Source organism: Mauremys reevesii, linkage group 11 (genome assembly GCF_016161935.1).
Source record: "Mauremys reevesii isolate NIE-2019 linkage group 11, ASM1616193v1, whole genome shotgun sequence".
NCBI classification, from domain to species: Eukaryota; Metazoa; Chordata; order Testudines; family Geoemydidae; genus Mauremys; species Mauremys reevesii.
The window spans coordinates 44655255-44678316 of record NC_052633.1 but is presented as its reverse complement, the minus strand read 5'-3'; the positions used below and the strand labels follow the sequence as shown (position 1 = coordinate 44678316).

The 23062-nt window shown below is 43.2% G+C and overlaps 1 protein-coding gene across 3 annotated transcripts in view; it reads right to left on the bottom strand.

Annotated features, from left to right (window-relative positions):
- KCNH7 (potassium voltage-gated channel subfamily H member 7) overlaps positions 1–23062 on the bottom strand; it is a 320233-nt gene that overhangs the window by 21729 nt on the left and 275442 nt on the right. For 2 of the 3 annotated variants that reach the window (XM_039495388.1, XM_039495390.1), the window contains 3 exons: positions 17026–17278; positions 13768–13982; positions 1068–1167 (listed from right to left, as the gene is read on the bottom strand). In XM_039495388.1, the coding sequence (XP_039351322.1) occupies positions 1068–1167; positions 13768–13982; positions 17026–17278 (568 nt within the window). The remainder of the gene's footprint in view (positions 1–1067; positions 1168–13767; positions 13983–17025; positions 17279–23062) is intronic. The other variant, XM_039495387.1, reaches the window with a different exon arrangement.

Sequence of the window (23062 nt, the reverse complement as noted above, 5' to 3'; positions counted from 1 at the left end):
GGTAAGGCACCTCTGTCAACAGATTCTTTATGATGAGCAGACTGAATATTTCATGGGGGCATTTTCCTGCCAGATGTATTGTCACTTGTGGCTTCACGGCTCAAAGATGCTGCTTTGATGAAATGGTAATGCCATTCTGCTAACCAGGAACACACTGGTCTAAAGTCCTTCTTCTAGCACTCCACCTGTCCTTCCTTTATCATCAGCAAGTTTTTGGCTCTCAAACTAGTGCTGTCCTGCATTTAGGATTGGAGGGTTGGCCTTTAACAGTGGAACATGAAAGGCAGAGAGGGGCAAATGCCAGAAACATTGATTTGTCAAATAAATAATTGGACACACACACACACACGATTCACCCAGCTCCAAAGAAAGGCATACAAGTCTTAATTTAGCTTCCTTCATGCGTACCTAACCAATGCCCTTGGTATTTGTGAGCTCTTAATGCTGGTATCATGAGTTAATATTTGGCCAAATGCTCCCCTCCATTCTGATTACTCCCAGTGGCCTTTTATGTTACATTTAAGCATGGAAAATGCCACCTGAAGACCTGCCAAGAGACCCATCTGCACACTGCCAATTGAGGCACAAATTCACTAGGGTGAGTATATATATTGTACACTGCAAACAAAATGATATAATTTCAGGGATATCACAGGAACTGAGAAACACTAGCCTGCATCAAACACAAAATCACTGCTTGTTGGGAGAATAAAATTAATACAACTAATAAAAATCCAACAGACTAGAATCTCCAAATATTTTTAATAGGATATTGCAGGACACGATATTGTCTAAGTATATACACCCATAAAGCAATGGGTCCGTATTGGTGGTTGAGGAGCCATGGTAAGGTGAAGCTGATATCCAGTGTCCGTGTGTAATTATTTTGAGAGCCACTGCATAGAACTCCCTGCCTGCTGAGCAACAAAACCTTGAGTAGCTCACAAGTAATTGCTGCAATGGAACCATAATGTATCTATGTTACGCAGTGAAAAGAATACCCTCTTAAATATCAGTGAATAATGTCCCAGTGCTGTCTATTAAATATAAGACATCAAGTTAATTACCTTTCTCTACTTCACTTTCAAAGGACAATTTCCTTCTTCGAAGTTTGCAGTTATCTCCATCCGAATCATTAGTGGTTTGTGATCTTATTATGAGATCAGCCTTGATTAATGAAACATGTAATGCAATGACAGATTAGTCCCATTTGAAAACAGCATATTATCAATAGGCGATTGACTGTTAATCATGTTCCTGTTTTAAGGAAGGCAAGATTACACTACTCAGTCTGGACTGAATGAAAACAGTATTGACATAGCTCAATATTAATAATTAAAATGATCACATGGATGGAACAATTCCAGCAGTGTTACCATCTGATGGTGAAATAATAATGTCCAGACAATTAGTTCACTATAAGGCATGAGTGTGTTGTCATCAGCTCCTGAGCTTCTTGGAATAGTGTTTTTTAAGTAACAAAGCGTGGTGAAGTTAAATAAGAAAAAAAATTAAAATAAGCTCTTACAAAGGATGTGTATTATTGCAGGCAGTAATGTGGTAACTGATTATAATTAGCTGTGCTGTTTAATTACATGGTAATGATTACAAAGGTTAAGTTTTACAACAATAAATATAAGGTTGATAAACACCAGGCATTTTACTCTTTATTATCTGTCCAGTCCCTCCCTTCCTCCCTCTCCAATTCAGCTCATTGAAACATTTTTTCTGTAGTTGAAAATTGTGGTTTCTCTTTTTATCCATCTTATCTTGTTGTCTACATGAAGTTTTAACTTGTGCTTTTTGTTGCGGAAATGGATTAAAGCAGCATTTAACACATTTGAATTGTTTTTAGTGACAAAAAATTGAGCAATAACATGCTGATAATGTATTTAAAAACAAATGCTATGGCATGAAGGCAGTGGTGTGTGTGAATATGCACAAGGCATAGGCTTTGAACCCACTTCCCTTCCCCTTGCTGGTGAGATGGGACATGCCAATTGGGTAAGTTGCTCGGTCATGTGACTGGGCTGGGACGAAGTGACGGTGAAACATTTACTGCTCTTGCTGCCACTCTCACTGTAGTCCTGAAGGGTGAGGTTTAGATTTATATGGACTTCACAACAGTGCCCCACGGATGGAATAATGGAGGAGAGAAAAGCTAGGTGAAAAGAAGGTAGGAATAGCTCAGGGATAGCCAGGCACAGGCATCTATCGGTTAATTAAAAAGCTGGGACCGCCTGGAGTTTCCAAAAGCACATTGGTCACAAATATGCTGATTGCATCATTTACATATTATTTTGAGAGTTATGTTAGTGCAGTGTTGTTCTCACAACAAATTTTTTGGTGGCCTCACAGTGCAGCCGCCAACTCTCACTAGTGGCCGAGGTGACACTTTTTCCTAAAATACTTAATTAACTTTAGGAAAAACAATTAAAAATGCACAGGTTCACATCCAAATCATTGTATTTGTAGGGTTTTTTTTGCAGACAAAATAATAAAAATAATTCTGCCTTCCCCTTCAGCCCCCCATCCAGGGCTTAATGGGTCCTGGGGCTTGCTGTGAAAAGTGGTAGTTAGATATTAACAAATATACCAGTGCACTTAGTAGCTACCTGGGAGGCTATGAAAAGCGATAAGTGGTATTAAAAAACATACAAGTATCACTTTTCACAGATACCTAGTAAGTCTGCTGTGAAAAGTGATACTTGCGTGTTTGTTAATATCACTTTTCTCAGCAAGCCCCAGGATCCATTAAGCCCTGGATGCAGGGGCCAAAGAGGGAGGCAGCAGTGGCCAGAGGTGATGGTGGGATGGATGCGGTGCCGGGGGAGGCAGTGGGGAGCTTGGGCAATGGGGGATGGATGCGAGACCAGGAAGGCACCAGGGTCCAGGAGCGATGGATACAGGGCTGTAGGAGGCAGCAGGGGCCAGGGGCGATGGGGATGGGTGATGAGCCCCATTGTCATGTGCCAGAGCCAGGGCCTGGTGTCTGCTGCCATGCGGCCAGGGCCGGGGCTCAGTGCCCGCGGCCAGAGCCTGGAGCTGGAGACAGGAACTGCGTGGCCAGAGCCAGGGATCAGGGCCCACTGCCATGCAGCCAGAGCTGTGGGTCAGTGCCTGGGGCCGCTGCACGGCCAGAGCCTGGAGCTGAGTGCTGGATCCCAGGGGTTCCTGGCTCCAGCCACGCATCAGCACCCACCGCTGCATGGGAACAAAGCTGTGGGCTGGGGCCTGCTGCTGTGCAGGGAAGCCTGATGCCATGGAGCTGGGGCAGGGAATCAGTGCCAGGTGCCGCACCGCCAGAGCTGTGGGTTGACGCCTGCTGCCGTGTAGTTAGGGCAGGGGATCCGCACCAGAGCCTGGGCTGCAGGGCAGGCTCCAGACACCAGCGCAGCAAGCTGGTGCTTGGGGCGGCCAATGGGAAGGGGTGGCACGTCCTAGTCTTTGGTGGTGGGTCCCCCTGGGGAAGGACCGGCCACCGAATTGCCACCGAAGAATGAAGCGGCGCGGTAGAGCTGCTGCCGAAGTGCTACCAATCGCAGCTTTTTTTTTTTTTTTTTCTTTTTTTCTTCGCCACTTGGGGTGGCAAAAAAGCTGGAGCTGGCCCTGCTGGGCCATGTGGCTGGAGCTCAGGGCCAGTGCCCACCACCACACGGCCAGAACTGGGGGCCAGAAGCCAACTGATGCTCCATGGCCGGAGCCAGGGATTGGCGCCCAAAGCCCTGTGCTTGGAGCCCACTGCCGTGTGGCTGGGACTGGGGATTGGCGGCTGGGGCCAGCGCCTGCCCCTGTGTGTCCGGAGCTTGGGACTGGAGCCAGGGGCCAGCGCCAGCTGGAACGAGGGGTTGGAGACTGAATCCCTGCAGCTGGAGGCCAGGGCTGCGTGGTCAGAGTCGGGGGTTGGGGGGTCAGTACCCACTGCCCTGCAATCAGAACCCAGGGCCACACAGCCAGGTTCCTGAAGTCCTGCCACTGGAGCCTGCCCCACCCCCAACCCCGGGTCAAGAACTCATCTTGCTCCTGCAGCATTGTGCTCCATCTCTCTCCAGGAGCAACAAGGAGGAGTGGGAAGGGCTGATGCTTTGCCTCCCACCATCACCACCCAGGAGGCTGTCATTGCCTCATGAAAAGCCCCTGGTGGCTGCATGCGGGCACAGTGGCCACATTTGAGAAACGTTATGTTAGTCAGCAAGTTACTAGTTAAGACCCTGTTCCTGAGAATTCATAGGCATCGGTGTCTTCCCACTGTGTGGAGCCCCAAAGGTGTCTCTAGTTGCTTCTTCACTTGGGCATGTACAGGTGGGGCAGTAAGAATCAGGAGCCACCCCTAAGGAACTAATGGGTGGGGAGGATGGGTGTAAGGGGACTGTCTCTGGGTTCTACATCATGGATTTTTGACACATATGATGGATAGTTTCAATGTGTATCAGTAAAGTATATTATATCTAACATTTAAATAACAGCGATGACCTTTCCAAAGCAGAGTTAACATACGGCACAGAAAGGATAATTTTGTAAAGAAAAAAAAATACAATTTTTATGAAAGAAGGCTCAGCATTAAAAACAACATGATTTGTTCTATAAAGTGACTTTTAATATAGTCTATTTAAAAAAAAACCCCAAAAACCTAAAACATATGTAGAACTTCCCTGATTTGTACTTTGCTGATCAGCAACCCTTGTGCCCGGCATTTGCGTACAAAATCCCAGTAATCTCTGTCTCCCCATGTCTCAGCATGGATTCAAGAGCAGAGTGCTACAGGGAGGTCTCTCCATACTAAGGCTGTATTATCTCTATTTTAAAATATACTGGAAAACCTGGAATACTGTGATGTATATCAGGAATAATTAAACCTAAGTTTTACCTACGTTTTTCAAATATACAACTATAAAGGGGCAGATCCACTGTGCAGTATAGCCCATACTTTCTGGACATGGCTAGATGCACTTCTACAGCATTATGTGTTTGGCAAAGCTACCTAGGTAGTAGCTTCTCTCTTGTTCCTCCTGTGTTGTGATAACTAGGCCTACAAATTTACCCTACGTGTGAGCTTAACTGTGAAAAGTGAGTGAAAGTTTATAAAATGTCTCAATAACCGATACCAACAGATGTTGAAGGGAAAGGGGGGGGGGGCAGAAAGACTGATTTAGTCTGAACAGAAAGGCCTACTGGACTAACTCGAGTACTGTGTTTCAATAATGAGGTGAAATGTAATGAGATAACTAGCAATGCAATGGATAATACAGAGTCTGTCTGGGCAATGGTCACATTGGGGAAAAAAACTACAAGAGCCTCACCCGGGATAGTGATTGGGGTGTGCTATAGACCGCCGGGATCTAGCTTGGAGACAGATAGAGAGCTCTTTAATGTTTTTAAGGAGGTAAATACTAATAGGAACTGCTTGATCATGGGGGACTTTAACTTCCCAGATATAGATTGGGAAACAAATGCTAGTAATAATAATAGGGCTCAGCTTTTCCTAGACGTGATAGCTAATGAATTCCTTCATCAAGTGGTTGCTGAACCGACGAGGGGGGATGCTATTTTAGATTTGATTTTGGTGAGTAACGAGGACCTTGTTGAGGAAATTGTTGTAGGGGACAACCTTGGCTCGAGTGATCATGAGCTAATTCGTTTCAAAATAAATGGTGCATAAATAGTGCATCTGAGACTAGGGTTTACGATTTCAAAAGGGCTAACTTTACTAAATTAAGGCGACTAGTTAGGGAAGTGGACTGGACTGGACTAACATATTTAGGGATCTAAAGGCAGATGACGCCTGGGGTTACTTCAGGTTGAAGTTGCAGGAGTTGTCAGAGGCATGTATCCCGAGAAGGGGAAAATGGCTCGTAGGTAGCAGTTTTAGACCGAGCTGGATGAGCAAGCGTCTTAGAGGGGTCATTAAGAAAAAACAGAAAGCGTACCAGGAGTGGAAAATGGGAGGGATCAGCAAAGAAACCTACCTTATTGAGGTCAGAGGGTGTAGGGAAGCAGTGAGAAAGGCAAAGCGACGGGTGGAGATGGACCTAGCAAAGGGGATTAAAACCAATAGCAAACGGTTTTTTAGCCATATAAATAGGAAGAAAACCAAGAAAGAAGAAGTGGGACCGCTTAAAACTTTAAACGGAGTGGAGATTAGGGATAATCTTGGAATGGCACAATATCTGAACGAATATTTTGCCTCAGTCTTTAATGAGGCTAATGAAGGGCTAAGGAATAGTGATAGAGGGACCGATGGGAATGAAGATATGGGGGTAGACATTACGGTATCTGAGGTAGAAGCCAAACTTGAACAACTTAACGGAAGTAAATCGGGGGGCCCGGATAATCTTCATCCTAGAATATTAAGGGAATTGGTGAGTGATATTGCTAGCCCGTTAGCGATAATTTTTAATAAGTCTCTAAATTCGGGGGTTGTACCGTTTGACTGGAGATTAGCTAATGTAGTTCCTATATTCAAGAAGGGGAAAAAAAGTGACCCGGGTAACTACAGGCCTGTTAGTTTAACATCTGTAGTATGCAAAGTCATGGAAAAAATCTTAAAAGAGAGAGTGGTTCTGGAGCATGAGGCCGATGGCAACTGGGATAGATTACAGCATGGATTTACGAAAGGTAGATCGTGCCAAACCAACCTGATGTCCTTCTTTGAGAAAGTAACAGATTTTTTAGACAAGGGAAATGCGGTGGATCTAATATATCTGGATTTCAGTAAGGCGTTTGATACGGTACCGCATGAAGAATTACTGGTTAAATTGGAAAAGATGGGGATCGAAATGAAAATCCAGAGGTGGATAAGGAGCTGGTTAAAGGGGAGACTTCAGAGGGTAGTATTGAAGGGGGAACTGTCAGGTTGGAGGGGGGTTACCAGTGGAGTTCCTTAAGGTTCGGTTTTGGGTCCGATATTATTCAATCTATTTATTGCTGACCTGGGAACCAAGAGTAGGAGTGGGCTGATAAAGTTTGCGGATGACACCAAGTTGGGAGGTATTGCAAATTCGGAAAAGGATCGGGATATCCTCCAGGGAGATTTGGATGACCTTGTAAACTGGAGTATTAGTAACAGGATGAAATTCAATAGTGAGAAGTGTAAGGTTATGCATTTAGGGATGACTAACAAGAATTTTAGTTATAAGCTGGGGACGCACCAGTTGGAAGTAACGGAGGAGGAGAAGGACCTAGGAGTCCTGGTTGATCGTAGGATGACTATGAGTAGGCAATGTGATGTGGCCGTCAAAAAAGCTAATGCGGTCTTGGGATGCATTAGGCGAGGTATTTCTAGTAGGGATAAGGAGGTGCTAGTCCCGTTATATAAGGCGTTGGTGAGACCTCATTTGGAGTATTGTGTGCAGTTTTGGTCTCCCATGTTTAAGAAGGATGAATTCAAACTGGAACGGGTACAAAGAAGGGCCACTAGAATGATCCGAGGAATGGAAGGCCTGTCGTATGAAAGGAGACTTGAGGAGCTCGGTTTGTTTTCCTTAACCAAAAGAAGGATAAGAGGAGATATGATTGCACTCTTTAAATATATCAGAGGGATAAATACCAGGGAAGGAGAGGAATTATTTCAGCTCAGTGCTAATGTGGACATGAGGATAAACGGATATAAATTGTCAGTCAGGAAGTTCAGGCTTGAAATTAGACAAAGGTTTCTAACCATCAGGGGAGTGCAATACTGGAACAGCCTACCGAGGGAAACAGTGGGGGCGAAGGACCTCCATGACTTTAAGATTAAGCTAGATAAGTTTATGGAGGAGATGGTATGATAGGATAATGGGCTTAGTCAATAGGTCAATTAAGTGCCACACTGGTAAATAGTACAATGGGTCAATGATATGATATAACCTTTTTCCAGAGGGTATGGCTGGAGAGTCTTGCCCGCATGCTCGGGGTTCAGCTGACCGCCATATTTGGGGTCGGGAAGGAATTTTCCTCCAGGGAAGATTGGCAGTGGCCCTGGAGGTTTTTCGCCTTCCTCCGAAGCATGGGGCAGGGGTCGCTTGCTAAAGGAGTGGGTGGATCGGCTTATGTGGCCTGCATCTAGCAGGAGGTCAGACTAGATGATCATAATGGTCCCTTCTGATCTTGAATTCTATGATTCTATGATTCTATGAAATCATGCCTGGGAAACAAGAGAAGAGTAGGACTAAAAATCAATTAACCAAAATTGATGTTTTATCCACAAATTAGGTCTAATTTCCAATACAATGAGAAGATGTGCTATTCTGCCCATCAATCCCCTTTGGGGTCCTTAAAAAGGAACTTAGGTCAGCACTGGCTAACTGAAAGACAAAAAGAGGGGAAGGAGCAAGCTTCACCACCATAGCTGTCACCCCCACTGTCGCCTAACATCCCAGACCTTCTTCATCCTAATCCTGAAAGATGTCCTGACCAGACTGGCCAAAACAGGGAGGTAGGTAACATTGCCACCTCCACCGCCTCTGGGTAAATCTTGGCCACCTCCTAGGATGTAAGACTTTACACATCGGGGACGGGGGAAGTATCACTTTCCTTCTCCACTTTATTCCTTTGCTCTCCCTGGAACGTTGCTCCTCCATGCTCCCCTAGGGGCCTGTGTGTGTGTGTGTGTGTGTGTTGGGGGGAGTAAGGAGCAACCTCCCTGCACCCAGGTCACTTTCCCCACCTGGGCTGCGTAAGGGGAGGGCAGACAGCAGCAGCTCCTGCTGCTTGCCTCAAAGCACAGCCCAAGTGTGGAAAGTGACCTGGATGCACGGAGCTCTTGGTGTTGCTCCTTGCTCCCCCCGCCCCCACAACAGCTCTCTAGAGGAGCACGGAGGAACGTTGTGGGTGTGTGCAGTATCTGTATCACCACTCCCCCCAGGTTCCTCTGCTGGGAGGAAGCAGGGAGAAATCTGGATGCCCTCCCCCCATGCAGTACTCCTCAGGGAGCAGTTTCTGACACTACACCAGCAGCATACAACCCTGCGCTGCTGCCCAGCATCCACTTGATGACTGGCCCACCCCCGAGGCCAGCCCTGAGTCTAGCTCAACTAGTTTCCTCTCTTTTCCCCCAAAAGAGAAGCCTTTACCATCTTTAATACCATCTAAAAGACTTTTGTGATTGTTCTGTGCTTTTGCAATTTTTGTTGTTTTGTTTTTAAAATGTTTTGGGGTTATTCTTGTTTTGTGGTTTGGGAATTTATTTTCTGTTTTGTCTGTGGTGTCAATTTTTGTTGTTCCACAGGTTACATCCTCATGGTGAGCTTAGCTGCCCTCACAAATATTGGTGGTTAAAAGGTGGGCAAGGTCTGTCATGGAGTACAAATGCCTGCTAAGTTTTACTGCCTTTGGGTGTTCCAAATAGCTCAGAGGCAGGAAAACTTTTTTGGCCTGAGGGCCGCATCAGGTTTGGTAAATTGTATGGAGGGCTGGTTAGGGGAGGGGGTCATGACCCGGCCCCCACCTCCTATCTGTCCCCCCGGGACCCCTGCCCCATCCAACCACTCCTTCTCCCTGTCCCCTGGCTGCCCCTGGAACCCATGTCCTGACTGAACCCCGCTGCCCCATCCAACCCCCTCCTCCTTTCTGACTGCCCCCTGGGACTCCAACCCCCATTCAATCCCCCTGTTCCCCTCCCGACCGCCTCAACCCCATCCACACCCCCACCCCCGCTCCCTGCCCCCTTACCGCGGTCTGGATCACCGGTGGCTAGCGGTGCTACAGCTGCGCTGCCTAGCTGGAGCTGGGCCACGCCACTGCCACCACGCAGCACAGAGCCCGGGTCAGGCTGGGATCTTGCAGCTGCACTGCCCCAGGAGCTCACAGCCCTGCCGCCCAGAGCATTGTGCCGGCGGCGGAGCGAGCGAGCTGAGGCTGCAGGGGAGGGAGCACAGCAGGGGAGGGGTTGGGGCGAGCCTCCCGGGCCAGGAGCTCGGGGGCTGGGCAGGATGGTCCCGTGGGCCGTAGTTTGCCCACCTCTGAAATAGCTCATAAATGCAGAAGTGATTCCTAAAGAACATCGTGTTGCTTCTTTGTAAAAGAAGGCAATATGCTTGGGTAAAAATGCCATCCGGGCTAAACAAATTTCTCTGTGTGACAAAGTTTAGCCATTGGTGCCTAAATGTTCACAGTGTGTGTAAGTATGCAGCTTTGAATGTGTAAGCGGCAAAAAGATGGGGAAAGGTTTTTTTCCCCATCTTTACCCATTCTGGGCATACAGCCAAAGAACTGATAACAGCTGGTTTGTTTTTAAACATCTTACAGTCATATAATAGCAGCTGTTTGGGATTTGTTTTAGTTACAAAAGACGTAAGTGGTAAGTTCTTAGCTTTTGTTAACATCTGGAAGGTTTAACTGTAATTTTGGTAAGATCTAATCAGATCAGATTTGTAAATGCCAGCTGTGGGATAAATAATAACCAAGTACCCTCCCCCATCCTCCTCTATATGCTTAAATTCAAATACGTTTTTTGTGACATTATGAACAAATGTCTGATCGTAGGCAGAACTGGTTAACAGAAAAAGAGGGATTATGTTGTGATGACTAGGCCTACAAATTTACCCTAACTGGGAGCTCAACAGTGAAAAGTGAGTGAATGTTTATAAATGGTCATAACCACCACTTACAATAAATGCTGATGGGAAAAGGTACGAAAGGGAGACAAAGACTGACTTAGTCCAAACAGAAAGGACTACTGAGATAATTCAAGAACTGAGCCATTACAAACATTGAATCTATCTCCCCTTGTAAGTATTCTCACACATCTTATCAAACTGTCTGTACTGGGCTATCTTGATTATCACTTCAAAAGTTTTTTTTTTCCTTACTTAATTGGCCTCTGTTGGTAAGACAACTCTCACCTTTTCATGCTCTCTGTATGTGTATATAGATCTCCTCAATATATGTTCCATTCCATGCATCTGAAGAAGTGGGCTGTAGCGCACGAAAGCTTATGCTCAAATAAATGTGTTAGTCTCTAAGGTGCCACAAGTACTCCTGTTCTTTTTGTGGATACAGACTAACATGGCTGCTACTCTGAAACCTTTCAAGAACTGTGTTTCAAATCATGCCAGGCAAACAAGAGAAGCCTGGGACTGGAAATCAATGAACCAAAATTGGTGTGTTAGAAATTAGGCCTCATTGGTGGATAAAATAATGAGTGGACAGACTATTTTGCCCATCAGTCCCTTTTGGGGTTCTTAGAAGCAAAGAGACCAGAGGGGAAAAGCTGGGTGCCAGGACACCGACTGACTGCAAGATGAGAGAAGGGGAAGGAGCGAGCTTCACCATCATAGCTGCTACCCCCGGTCTCCTGGGACCCTGGATCTTCATCCTAATCCTGAAAGGTGTCCAGAAATGAGGGAGCCAGAAGATATTGCCACCTCTACCTGGCTCCAGCTAAATCCCAACCACTACTTGGGATGGGAGACTTTATCACACCCTGCTCCTCAACTCTGTGTATCCTTTTCCTTCCCCACCTTATTTCTTCTCTTTCCTCTCCCTCTCCTTTTGCCTTCTGTCTAAGAGGAGTCTAATTTACCTGGCAAAAACTGTATATTTTGCAACACTGCTGAGAGCCTGTGACCAGAAAGAGGCAGTTAAAAGCAAGGCCCTAAATAGCCTGATGCTGGTATGAGTTTGCCAGGTCTCTGAGTGACTGATAAGACTGTGTGTTGTGCCTTCCTTTTTTTCAGCAGTGAGGTTGCAAGTGAGATTCAACATCAGAGATAAAAAAACAGGAGTACTTGTGGCACCTTAAAGACTAACAAATTTATTTAAGCATGAGCTTTCGTGAGCTACAGCTCACTTCTTCGGATGCATAGAATGGAACACACAGACAGGGGATATTTATACATACAGAGAACATGAAAAGGTGGAAGTATGCATACCAACAGGCAGAGTCTAATCAATTGAGATGAGCTATCGATAGCAGGAGGAAAAAACTTTTTGAAGTGATAATTAAGATGGCCCATAGAAGGTGTGAGGAGAACTTAACATAGGGAAATAGATTCAATTGGTGTAATGACCCAACCATTCCCAGTCTTTGTTTAGGCCACAGTTAATTGTATCTAGTTTGCATATTAATTCAAGTTCAGCAGTTTCTCTTTGGAGTCTGTTTTTGAAGTTTTTTTGTTGCAAAATTGCCACCTTCAAGTCTGTCACTGAGTGGTTAGAGAGGCTGAAGTGTTCTCCCACTGGTTTTTGAATGTTATTTGTTAGTCTTTAAGGTGCCACAAGTACTCCTGTTTTTTTTGCGGATACAGACTAACATGGCTGCTACTCTGAAACATCAGAGATAGAAGCTCCATTTTCTATCTTTGCTGTTGATTCCTCTCCCCTTTTGTGTGTTTGTGTCTTGTTTTGTCTTCTAGGAAATGGGGTTGAACTTCAGCAACAACAGCTATAATAAAAACCCCAGCCCATCTCAACTAACTTCCTCCCATTTCCCCCAAAAGGACAGTGATTACTGTCTTTGATACCATCTAAAAGACTGTCAGTCAAGGGGTTTCCTCCTAAAAACTTTACGGCTAAAAGGAAAGGGAACAAGAGATGATGTTAAAATGAAAGCTTTACTTAATACTTTACATTTCTGTCTCCTGAACTGTTATTAGGTTATCTATTGGCAGATAGTAATTTATTAAAGGTGACATTGCTTTCTTTCTTTTTTTTATTTCAGGGGGGAGGAATAGCTCAGTGGTTTGAGCATTAGCCTGCTAAATCCAGGGTTATGAGTTCAATCCTTGAAAGGACCATTTAGGGATCTCTGGCAAAAATCTGTCTGGAGATTGGTCCTGCTTTGAGCCAGGGGTTGCATTAGATGACCTCCTGAGGTCCCTTCCAACCCTGATATGCTATGATTTCAAATAATGCAAATTCCCCCCATTCTTTTCTGTATCTTTAATAAAAGGTTAACAAGATTTTTAATTATGTATTTGCCATTTTACTACACAGGCTGAGGTCTCTGTTTACCAAACCCCAAGTCTTGTTTAACACTGTTTAATGTTGGACTGTGACAATAACTTATTAACACCTTTGACCCTTTGGGTCCATTTATTCCATCCAAACTAATGCAACACCTCTCACTCCTGTTAGCCAGAAGCACCCTGACCTTCAGCCAATGTCCAACTCTCTATTTTTTTTCCAAATCCAGATTGACAAACTTCCAGGGAGAAGTAAACCCTACCCAGGCTGCACTTCCTTCTCCTTTCTTGAAGGGACACTGTGGGCAAGGAGGCATCGTAAGGAAGTCATTAGTGGGAGGAGAGACAAACGGAAGTTCTGCAGGTTCAGGGTAGAGAAGACAAGCATGGGATGTCCTACCAAGAGTGCTTCATATGTTTTATTAGTTAATTTTGAATATAGGAAATGTAGTCCAAGAGGACAGAACTGTGGAACAAGATTTGCAAGACAATTACATTTGTTGTAGTATGTCATAAATGGAACCAGGGTAGCCTGATCTTGTTTATTTTCTATTTCTGACAAATATGACAACAGTGTCAAATTTCCCTCATTAAGTTTATATTCATGTTTATTTCAAAACAGTTTTTTAATTGACATATCTGCTAGGTCTAACCGACTTCGCTGGGACCAAACCTCAAGCCTTTTGCTTTTAATTCTGTTAACCTTTGTTTTTCATTTATTTTCCAGTTTTGATCATATGGAACTGATTCCACTCTCACACCATTATAAGTCAATTAACTTTGGTGTAAGAGAAGAGCCAGAACTTATATTTTCCAGGGATGTCTTTCTTTTCTGTGACTTAATGCATACACTCGAAAGAAAATCATAGAAAAAAATAACACCTACTGTATGTACCTTTGATGTTTCGTGTCTCAGATTAAAAGTCAGTTCTAGATTGGTGAGAAAGAGATCAGAAAATTCAGGATACATATCCAAAACCTCTAGTAGGTCTTCTCGCTGGATCTTATGCAAGTCACAGTAGGTTAAAGCTCTCACATCTGCATTTGATTTCCCTGGTTTTGCATAAAGATGTACCATCTCTCCAAAAATATCATTTTTACCTGCAAAAACAAAATCAGACAGATTATTTTAATTATGAGAAATCCATTAAAATGAACACACCCATAACTCTTCAAGAAACTTATACTATGGGATATGAAGTTATAAAACCTGATTATCCTGTTTTACACCAGTGAATGTAAGAGGAGTAATTCCATCAAAATCAATGGTGTTACACTGGTATAAAACCGGACTAAGTGAGAGGAAAATCTGGAAATTTTTAAACTCTGTTTTGAATCAGTTCTGCATTATTCCTGCCATAACAGAATACATGCAGAATTTCTACTAGCCCCTTCTTGTAACAAAAATATAATCTAGAGTAGTAAATAATATTCTTGATGATGATGATATTTTATACTACAGTAGTGCCCAGAGCTTCCAATCTGGATTGCGATCACATCGTGTTAGCGAATGTACAAATATATATGATGACATAGTCCTTTCCCCAAAGATCTGCAATGGAAGAAGCCGACTCAATTTTCAATGTTAGAATTAATTTTGAACAGTAATTCAATACCTCAAGAGACAGGAGCCCCTTAAACAGAGATGTTTTCATGCTTTTACAACTCTGCTTTTACATCTCTGCTTTCCTTCAACTTTGACACATTTACAGTATTTATTACTAAAATTCTCATCAGTAATGTACGTGCTTTTTTTCCAAAATCTGCGTCTGATCTTTCATAGCATATGTAGTGTGAGGACGTAGACACAAAGAACCATGCCTTAAGCAGTAACTAGAGAACCCTTTGACAAGGAAGTTCCCTCATTTATTAAGATCCCTGCTGCATCCTGATCTCTGGTAGCTGTGGAAGGACCAGGAACTCTGTAATCACTCCACACTTCGTTCAGGCAAAATCTCCATTGCATGCAGTGAGGTATGTGGGATCAGGCCTTCAGACTGAAATGGGTCCAGAATTCATCTCCATTATCCGTCTTTCAAAAATTTACAAAGATTTTGGCCAACATGTTCAGGAGTGAACTTTGATTTTGGGTGCCCATCTTGAGACACTTTGTACCTTGTTATCAGAAGTGCTGAGCACCTATAGCTCCAATTTACTTCAAAACAAAGTTGTGGATGCTCAGCTCCTCTGAAAATAAGGCCCAGAGTGTTCCAAGTTGGGTACCCAAATTCAGTGACTCAGTAGCCACTTAGGAAATCTTGGCCTTTGTTTCTTCCCTACATCCCTTCTTCTGCAAGGCACAGAGGGGACAAAATGATCACAAACACCCTTCAGCTCTGGCCTGGAAAGAGGTAGCAATGGGCCATCATACAAACCTTGCCCCCCCTTAACCAACAATGCTAAAAAGCCCCCCCCCCCCACAATATACTGCATGGTTGGAGTTCTGAAAATTTGGGGGGATGGCAGTCCAGAGAGGGAGGAACTGGGAGCAGTCCAACTACGCAGCATTATACTCTCCAGGACGACTGTTTTTTCCATTATAATGCTGAGCTGCATAATCTCCCTCTGAGAAAAGGGTTAGTGTGCCACTGCAATCAGATCCATAGTGATAGCACGGCTTGGCTCTTCAATGACATACTGCCAGGAGGAAGGGGCTTGGGGAGCACCAAGAAGGGCCTGACTGTCCAAACCCTCACGTCTAAGGGTTTCTTTGAGGATTTGGGGACATATGCACAGTGCAGAGGGCTTTGGACATGCCACTTGTGTGTGGCTGCAAACCTTTCCCAGTGGAGAGAAGGATGCATAAACAGGAGTTTTCCATGTTAATTTCCCCTCCTGTGTGCTTTTCTGCAGGAGGCAATAATAGGGCCCTAAGATGTTTTTGGCAAAATGTTGTTTATCTTTGTTCTTTTTCAATGAGGTTTTATTGAAGGCTAATTTCATGCAGGCTAATTTAAACCAGCCCATCATTCTGACCAATATCGTTTTATTGTTGACTTGTACTCTCCCATGTGTTTATATTCTTGCTGTCACAAACCCTTATTGACCAATGCAGCAGCAAGCAAGCATAAAAGCCTATCATTTGCATAGCACAATAGCCAATAAAATAAAAATAATTCCCTCATTTTCTTTTTGACTGTGAGGACTACAATTATTTTCACATCGCCTCTCTCTCCCCTCTGTGTTTTCTGCTGGGGTTTGATCCTGCTCCCAGTGAAGTAGATGACAAAACTTCTATTGACTCCAGTGAGGAAGGTTAAAACTTTTTGTTCAACACAACTCCATTGTAATTAAAGATAGGTGACATTTTTTGCATGAAACAATTTTTGGTGAAAAATGAAGATTTGGCAACACCAAAACATTTCATGAATTCTTGTCAAAATTTCTTCAGTTGACTTCTCCCCTCCAAAATTCCAAAAAATCAGAACATTTAATTTCAACATTTTCTAAATGAAACACTTCACTTTTAAAATTCAAAATGACTTTTTGGTTCAACATTTCCTTTAATTCTGTTAGAAAAAACAGTGAAAATGTTTAAAATGCTCAAAATTGAGGTGAAACATTTTGTTGGACTCAAAATGGTTTTTTTTACTTTTAAATTTTTCAAAATTTTGTTTGTGTTTTGACGCGAAACATTTTTTCCTCCCAATATTTTGGAATTGCCAATGCATGGAAAAATCCATTATTCACCCATCTCCAATTGTAACCTCACCTCTAAGGAGCCAATGCCATAAGACTGACTCACAGTAGGGGGAAGTGCCTACATTAATGCTGTTTCACATAATATTAACAAAGGCAGGGATTTATGTTGGAGTTGATCAGGGAAAATTCTAAATGCACAGGCAGCTGGGCTCTTTGGTGCACAGGGATTCTCCACTCCCTGTATGGACTCTCCAGATCCTATCCTTTCCCCTGTACAGCAAATTCACTTGTGATATGGACAGGCTCCCTTCCTGACCATGAGGTGAGGATATTGTGTAGGTGGTGCTGCTAAACTAGTCACTGAGAAGCTTGATTTTAAAGTGACTGAATCATTCACAGGGTACACGAACCAAATATGGCAATGGACCTTTTCAGTCTGCTGTTCTGTAGTTTGTACTAGCAGAAAGATGACATTCCATCTCCTTAGTTTACAAATACATACCAAGAATGGCTACAACAATGTCATTCTTGAGGATTTCAATGGAGCCTCTTGACAGGAAGTAAAGAGCTGTGAGAACATCACCACAGTGGACTAAGGTGTCACCAGGAGGAGCATGGGTTGTCTTAAACTTCATAGCTAAAGCTCGGAGACAACCTTTACTGGCCCCCTGGAAAGCTTTGCAGTTCTGAAGCAAGTTTTGGTTGAGGTGTAGACAAATGTCAGCTTGTAAGCATTCTGGAAACCCCTTTAGGACCTGAAGAGAAAAATGAAAGGGTTTCACATCAATACTATGCAAATAATTTAAAATAACTTGTAATGTTTTCTTTGTTCCCAATATGAATGCATTGACATAAAAATAGTGGTGAGTAGCAAGGCTGTTCAGAATACAGTAACTCCTCGCTTAATGTTGTAGTTACATTCCTGAAAAATGTGACTTTAAGCGAAACTATGTTAAGCGAATCCAATTTCCCCATAAGAATTAATGTAAATAGGGGGGCTTAGGGTCCAGGGGATTTTTTTCACCAGACAAAGTGTATACATAGTATAAGTTTTAAAGAAACAATTTAATACTGTACACAGCAATGATGATTGTAAAACTTGGTTGAGGTGGTGGAGTCAGAGGGTGGGATATTTCCCAGGGAATGCCTTACTGTTAAATGATGAACTAGAACTTGGCTGAGCCCTCAGTGGTTAACACATTGTTATTAATGTAGCCTCATACTCTACAAGGCAGCATGAATGGAGGGAGGGGAGACAGCATGACAGAGATGTGTGCGTGACAGAGAAATGTGCATTTCCCCTTTAAGTACGCTGAACTACTCTAAGTAGATTTCCTTTTTAAGTAGACCAGGAAGTTGAGACAGCAGCTGCTGCCAGCATGCTCCCTCCCTCCCTCTGTCCTGAGCCCTATCATGTTCTACCCCCTGCTCTATGGAGATGGGGTAAGCGGGGTGCAGGAGGGAGGGGTACACCCTGATATTAGCCCTCCTCTCTCCTCCTCCCCCCCGCACAGCAAGCAGGAGGCTCCTGGGAGCAGCTCCAAGGCAGAGGGCAGGAGCAGCACATGGCAGTGGGGGAGGGACAGCTGAACTGCTGGCAATTGATAGCCTGCTGGGCCGCTGCCACACAGGGAACTTAGGCGAGTGGGGAGCTGATAGGGGTGACTGCCAGTCCACCCGGGTTCCAAGCTAGTTCCAATGGGCTGCTCTTTCTGCAAGCAGTGGGACAAAGCAGGCAGCTGCCAAACAACGTTATAAGGGAGAACTGCGCAACTTTAAATGAGCATGTTCCCTAACTGATCAGCAACGTAACAATGAAAGAACGTTAACTTGGACGACTTTAAGTGACGAGTTACTGTATTTTCAAGTCATCCAATTTAATGAACGTGTAGTTTGATCAAAATATGGGCTCAAATAGGTGTTCTCTATATCATTTAATTTGAATACTAGCAGGGTCTCTTGGAAGTGTAGTGCTAGGGTGACCAGATGTCCTGATTTTATAGGGACAGTCCCAATTTTTGGGTCTTTTTCTTATATAGGGTCCTATTATCCCCCACCCCCTGTCCCGATTTTTCACATTTGCTGTCTGGTCACCCTATGTAGTGCCCACACATATTTTTTTTTATTTCTTGCATTACAGGAAATGTAATCAGAACATGTATGAATATATTGCAACAGGATAACGATAAGATATAACTAAGCTTGGAAGGATTAGATTTTTATAGGTAAAGGTCAGTAAATGTCGATTTCACCATACACACTCTGACAAAAGTATTTCCATTGATAATAATCAAAATTTACAAGTAGGCGAAGTAAGAAAAATGCTGCTTGAGAACTTAAAGTTTGGTTTAAGTACACTTACTTTGTATATCTTGACCTGTGACGTTGGCTATTTGTGTTTTAATGATTACAAGGCTTTAACTTTTTGACTACAACAATTATTGTCTGACCCCCATCATTTCCCACAACTGAAAATTTAAATAGATAAAAATAGGAAAAAACTATTAAAACCTATAATTTTGCATAACTGTGAAAATTTAAATTGATATGTTGTTAAATATATTTAATTTAGAAATGTATAGCCCAGATCCTCTGTGTACTCCATTCAAGCCAGATTTACACAAGCTGAAGATCTGGCCCATAAACTGCAGGTACTTGCTCACCTGTTATTCAGGTTCACTGGAGTTTACCTGAACTAGAACCTCAGGATTCCCCAAAGATACAATGTTAATTTTGTTCATGGAATGAAGACAAGGATTCTGCTTACAACTTGGTCATTATGGGCGAGAGATTTGCTAAATTGTTCAGCATTAGCCTTTGTTTCGTCTGAAGGTAATTCAAGTTTTACCATTCGTTTCAATGGAAACAATGCCCACCCACTGAGTAAACTCATTGTATTCAGAAACAGGACTCCCACATAAGTTACTATGCACTGTCCACTTCTTGGGCCACATCCTGCTTGTTTTTCACTTATGCAGAGAATCCCATTGAAGTTAATGGGCCAAATTCTCTTTTATTGCACAGTTTTCTTTGATTTCAGGGGGAGTTGCATATGCATATCTGAATTCGACACAATGGGACTAATCATCTGAGTAATGTGAACAGGATTTGCCTTCCTGCTATTAACATGGTCTATTGATCTATTACTTTTTCTTTTACAGTGTGTACACATGCACGTAAGTAATATCAATGGGTATTTCTGTAGAGAATGCAATTTAAAATAATTCCTGTCATAACAGTATTCAGTCTTCTCTGTATATTTTCTTATTTCAGCACAATAAAGCTCTGTGCAGTCATTCCTATTGCATAAATAGGTTCTTAACTGCTATCTCTCGCCTTGTTAACAGAGAAGAGGGATGTGTACATTTCTGACACGAGGCTATTTGTCCACCAAAGCCAAGCTATGATTTACAAATGAAACATTAGTACCTTTAATTGCTTTTGAAATATTTCTATGATTGCTAATCAATACAGCTTCTACTGTGAAATAACAGAAAACACAATGTTATAACACACATTTACACAAATAATTTAACAATTTATGGCCTTTGGACACTATCACGCCAGTCTATACATCTTTAAAGAAGCCAGAATTCAACAAGAAGCAAAGGAAAACAAAAAAATGAAAAGCTCCTATTTTAGCACTGTTACCAATGTCTAACTACATGTAACCAGATACTGCTTAAAGTACAGTTGATTCTATTTATTTTAATATGGTTCTATCCAAATGTATTAAGTTGCTATCGTTTACCAAATTTACCATGTTCTGAATAATACAGCAAAACTGATATCTAAACTGATTAGATCAACTGTTGGGGGGATGAAAAGTTGGAAATATTTGTTTTAAAATTATTTTGGTCTCTGTTCATGTGATTGAAGAAAAGAACTTAGTATTTTGAAGTGTTTAATTATTTTTCTCTCTCTCTTTTTGTTATGCTCCCATTTTGATGTAATTTAGAAGAGCCCCAATTTTAAATGATATGAAATACCAACATAGTTTCAATTCAGATGTGCTAAAAGTGAAATGTTTTTATGTTGCCCGACACACAAAAGCACAGCCTTAACGTGAATCAGATTCACTTCCATTTTTATTTGTATTAGTTAACAAAGGATTGTACTTTACTGTTAAACAAAAGCTATGCAGAGCATGTTTGTTGGTTTAGTTAATATTTCTGCACATTTTTGGTTTATTGAGAGAAACAAGTAGAAAGGTCATTAATTTGTTCTGACTATGAAGATATTATAAACCACTGCTTAGTATTTGTTAGTTGCTGAACTCATAGTTCAATAGCACTCAAAATGTACTAGGCACTGTACAAACATGTCTGAGGAGCTAGGCCGTGCCCCAGACAGATTATACCCTAAAATACCATAAATCAGGTATTAAAAGCATTTATGATTTGAAGTTATGATTTTCAACAGTCCCTAAGGCAAATGGGCACCCAAAGTCCATTTAATTGTGATGGGAATCGGGTGCTTAGCTCCATTAAGTCAGCTTTGAAAAATCACAGCCTAAATTCTTGATGTCAGAAGAGTTAAAATTTGTTAGAACATTGGTATATACAGTACTCCTAAGAGCAGAATTGCCTCACCACTTATATTATACTTGATCATATTTTAAATATTCTGTCAATTTGCTAATAATTTAAAACACAATCTGCCATAACATTTACTTATTCTTTTCTAATCCATGCTGGTCTTTATGAAAATATTTGGTTCAGCAATTTTACCAAAATGTAAAAAAAAAAAAAAAAAAAAGTGATTCTGATCTCACACCACTGTAAATCCAGACTAACTGTATTCAGATTAATGGAGTTACAACTCCTGTTAGATTGGTGAATTGGGAAACCAGGCCTTAATATTTATAGAGTACCCAGAATTGCCAACCCAAAGTGTTCAATAATCAGGAGTCAGGTCTTTAAAAATTGTGTTTTTTTTAAACAGAGTGGGGGTTCTTTTGATCTATCATCTAGTTTCTAGGCCATTAAATACACTCTGGTCACATTTACAAGTTTCTCGGTGACCAGGAAGACTAAAAACCTACTCTTTTAAATAATAAAAGCTGAGAATCTCTTGTAGCTATCTGACTCCACAAGCTGGAACTTTAAGAAAAACGCTAACAATTGTGAGACTTGTGATCAAATTATGAAAGTTGACAACACTGAGTATAACAGAGATAGGACCTGCTCTCAAAACAGCATCATTCTAGGTGACAGATTTTGAGATAGTAGTGTTGGGGGTCTATCAGGAGAAGATTTTTAAATGTGTGTGTTTTAGTTTCTCCAATCTTCCCCTTCATGTTTCTACCTCCACACTCTGACACCTCAGTAATCTCTTCCCACTGGGTTCTGTTCCACAAAAACACAGATTTTCATGTTTTTTGCAGCTGAACCTCTAGGGCAGAGGTGGGCAAACTACAGCCTGCAGGACCCTCCTGCCTGGCCCCTGAGCTCCTGGCCCGGGAGGCTAGCCCCCAGGCAGGCAGTGTGGCTGCCTGTCCTGGTGCTCTGGACGGCATGGCTGTAGCGCTGCCAGCCACCGGTGCTCCAGGCAGCACGGTAAGGGGGCAGAGAGCAGCAGGGGTTGGATAGAGGGCAGGGGAGTTTGGGGTGGTGGAAAGGGGACAGGGGTGTGGATGGGGTCAGGGTGGTCAGAGGGTGGGGAACATGGGGGCAGGGGTCCTGGGGGGCAGTCAGGAAGGAGAGCGGGGGTTGGATGGGGGTGGATGGGGGGGCTGGGCCATGCTTGGCTGTTTGGAGAGGCACAGCCTCCCCTAACTGGCCCTCCATACAATTTTGGAAACCCGATGTGGCCCTCAGGCCAAAAAGTTTGCCCGCCCCTGCTCTAGGGGCTTCCCCACCATGGTACTTGAGTGTAATTCAGGAGATTCCGCTCTCCCCACAATTCTATTGTACTTCTTTACTACGGGTTTTAGCTCTGTTCTTTGGCAGTCATGGGGCACAAACTCATTCCTCATCTTTGCAACTCACTGTATGGCATATAATGTTTGACTGATGTTATTTGGCATCAGGGGTGGCTCTACTGTTTTTGCCGCCCCAAGCAGCGCACTGAATTGCCGCCGCAGATGGCGGGGGCAGCAATTCGGAGGCAGCTTCTGTCTTCAACTGGAAGACAGAAGCTGTGCCGCCGCGGACAGCTGAACATAGAAGCTGCCGCTGAATTGCCACCGCTATGGAAACACACGTGCCGCACTAACGGCACACGGACTTCCCCCGCCATCCACGGCGGCAATTTGGAGTGCTGCTTGGGGGCAAAAATACATGGACTACCACCCCTTGCAGATTGGCACTCCAAGCACCTGCTTGGGATGCTGGTGCCTGGAGCCGGCCCTGTTTGGCATCCTCAGTAAGAAAAGTTAAGCTCATACACAGGGGAGGATTCTCTATGCCAAGCTGTGTGTCGTGATCTAGAGCAACCTAAGAAAGGAAAGTATTGCTATTATTCAAATTGGCTAGAAGATTAGTTCTTTGGAGGTGGTGTGGAATTCTTGCCGCATATCTTACTGCGGGTATGTCTAC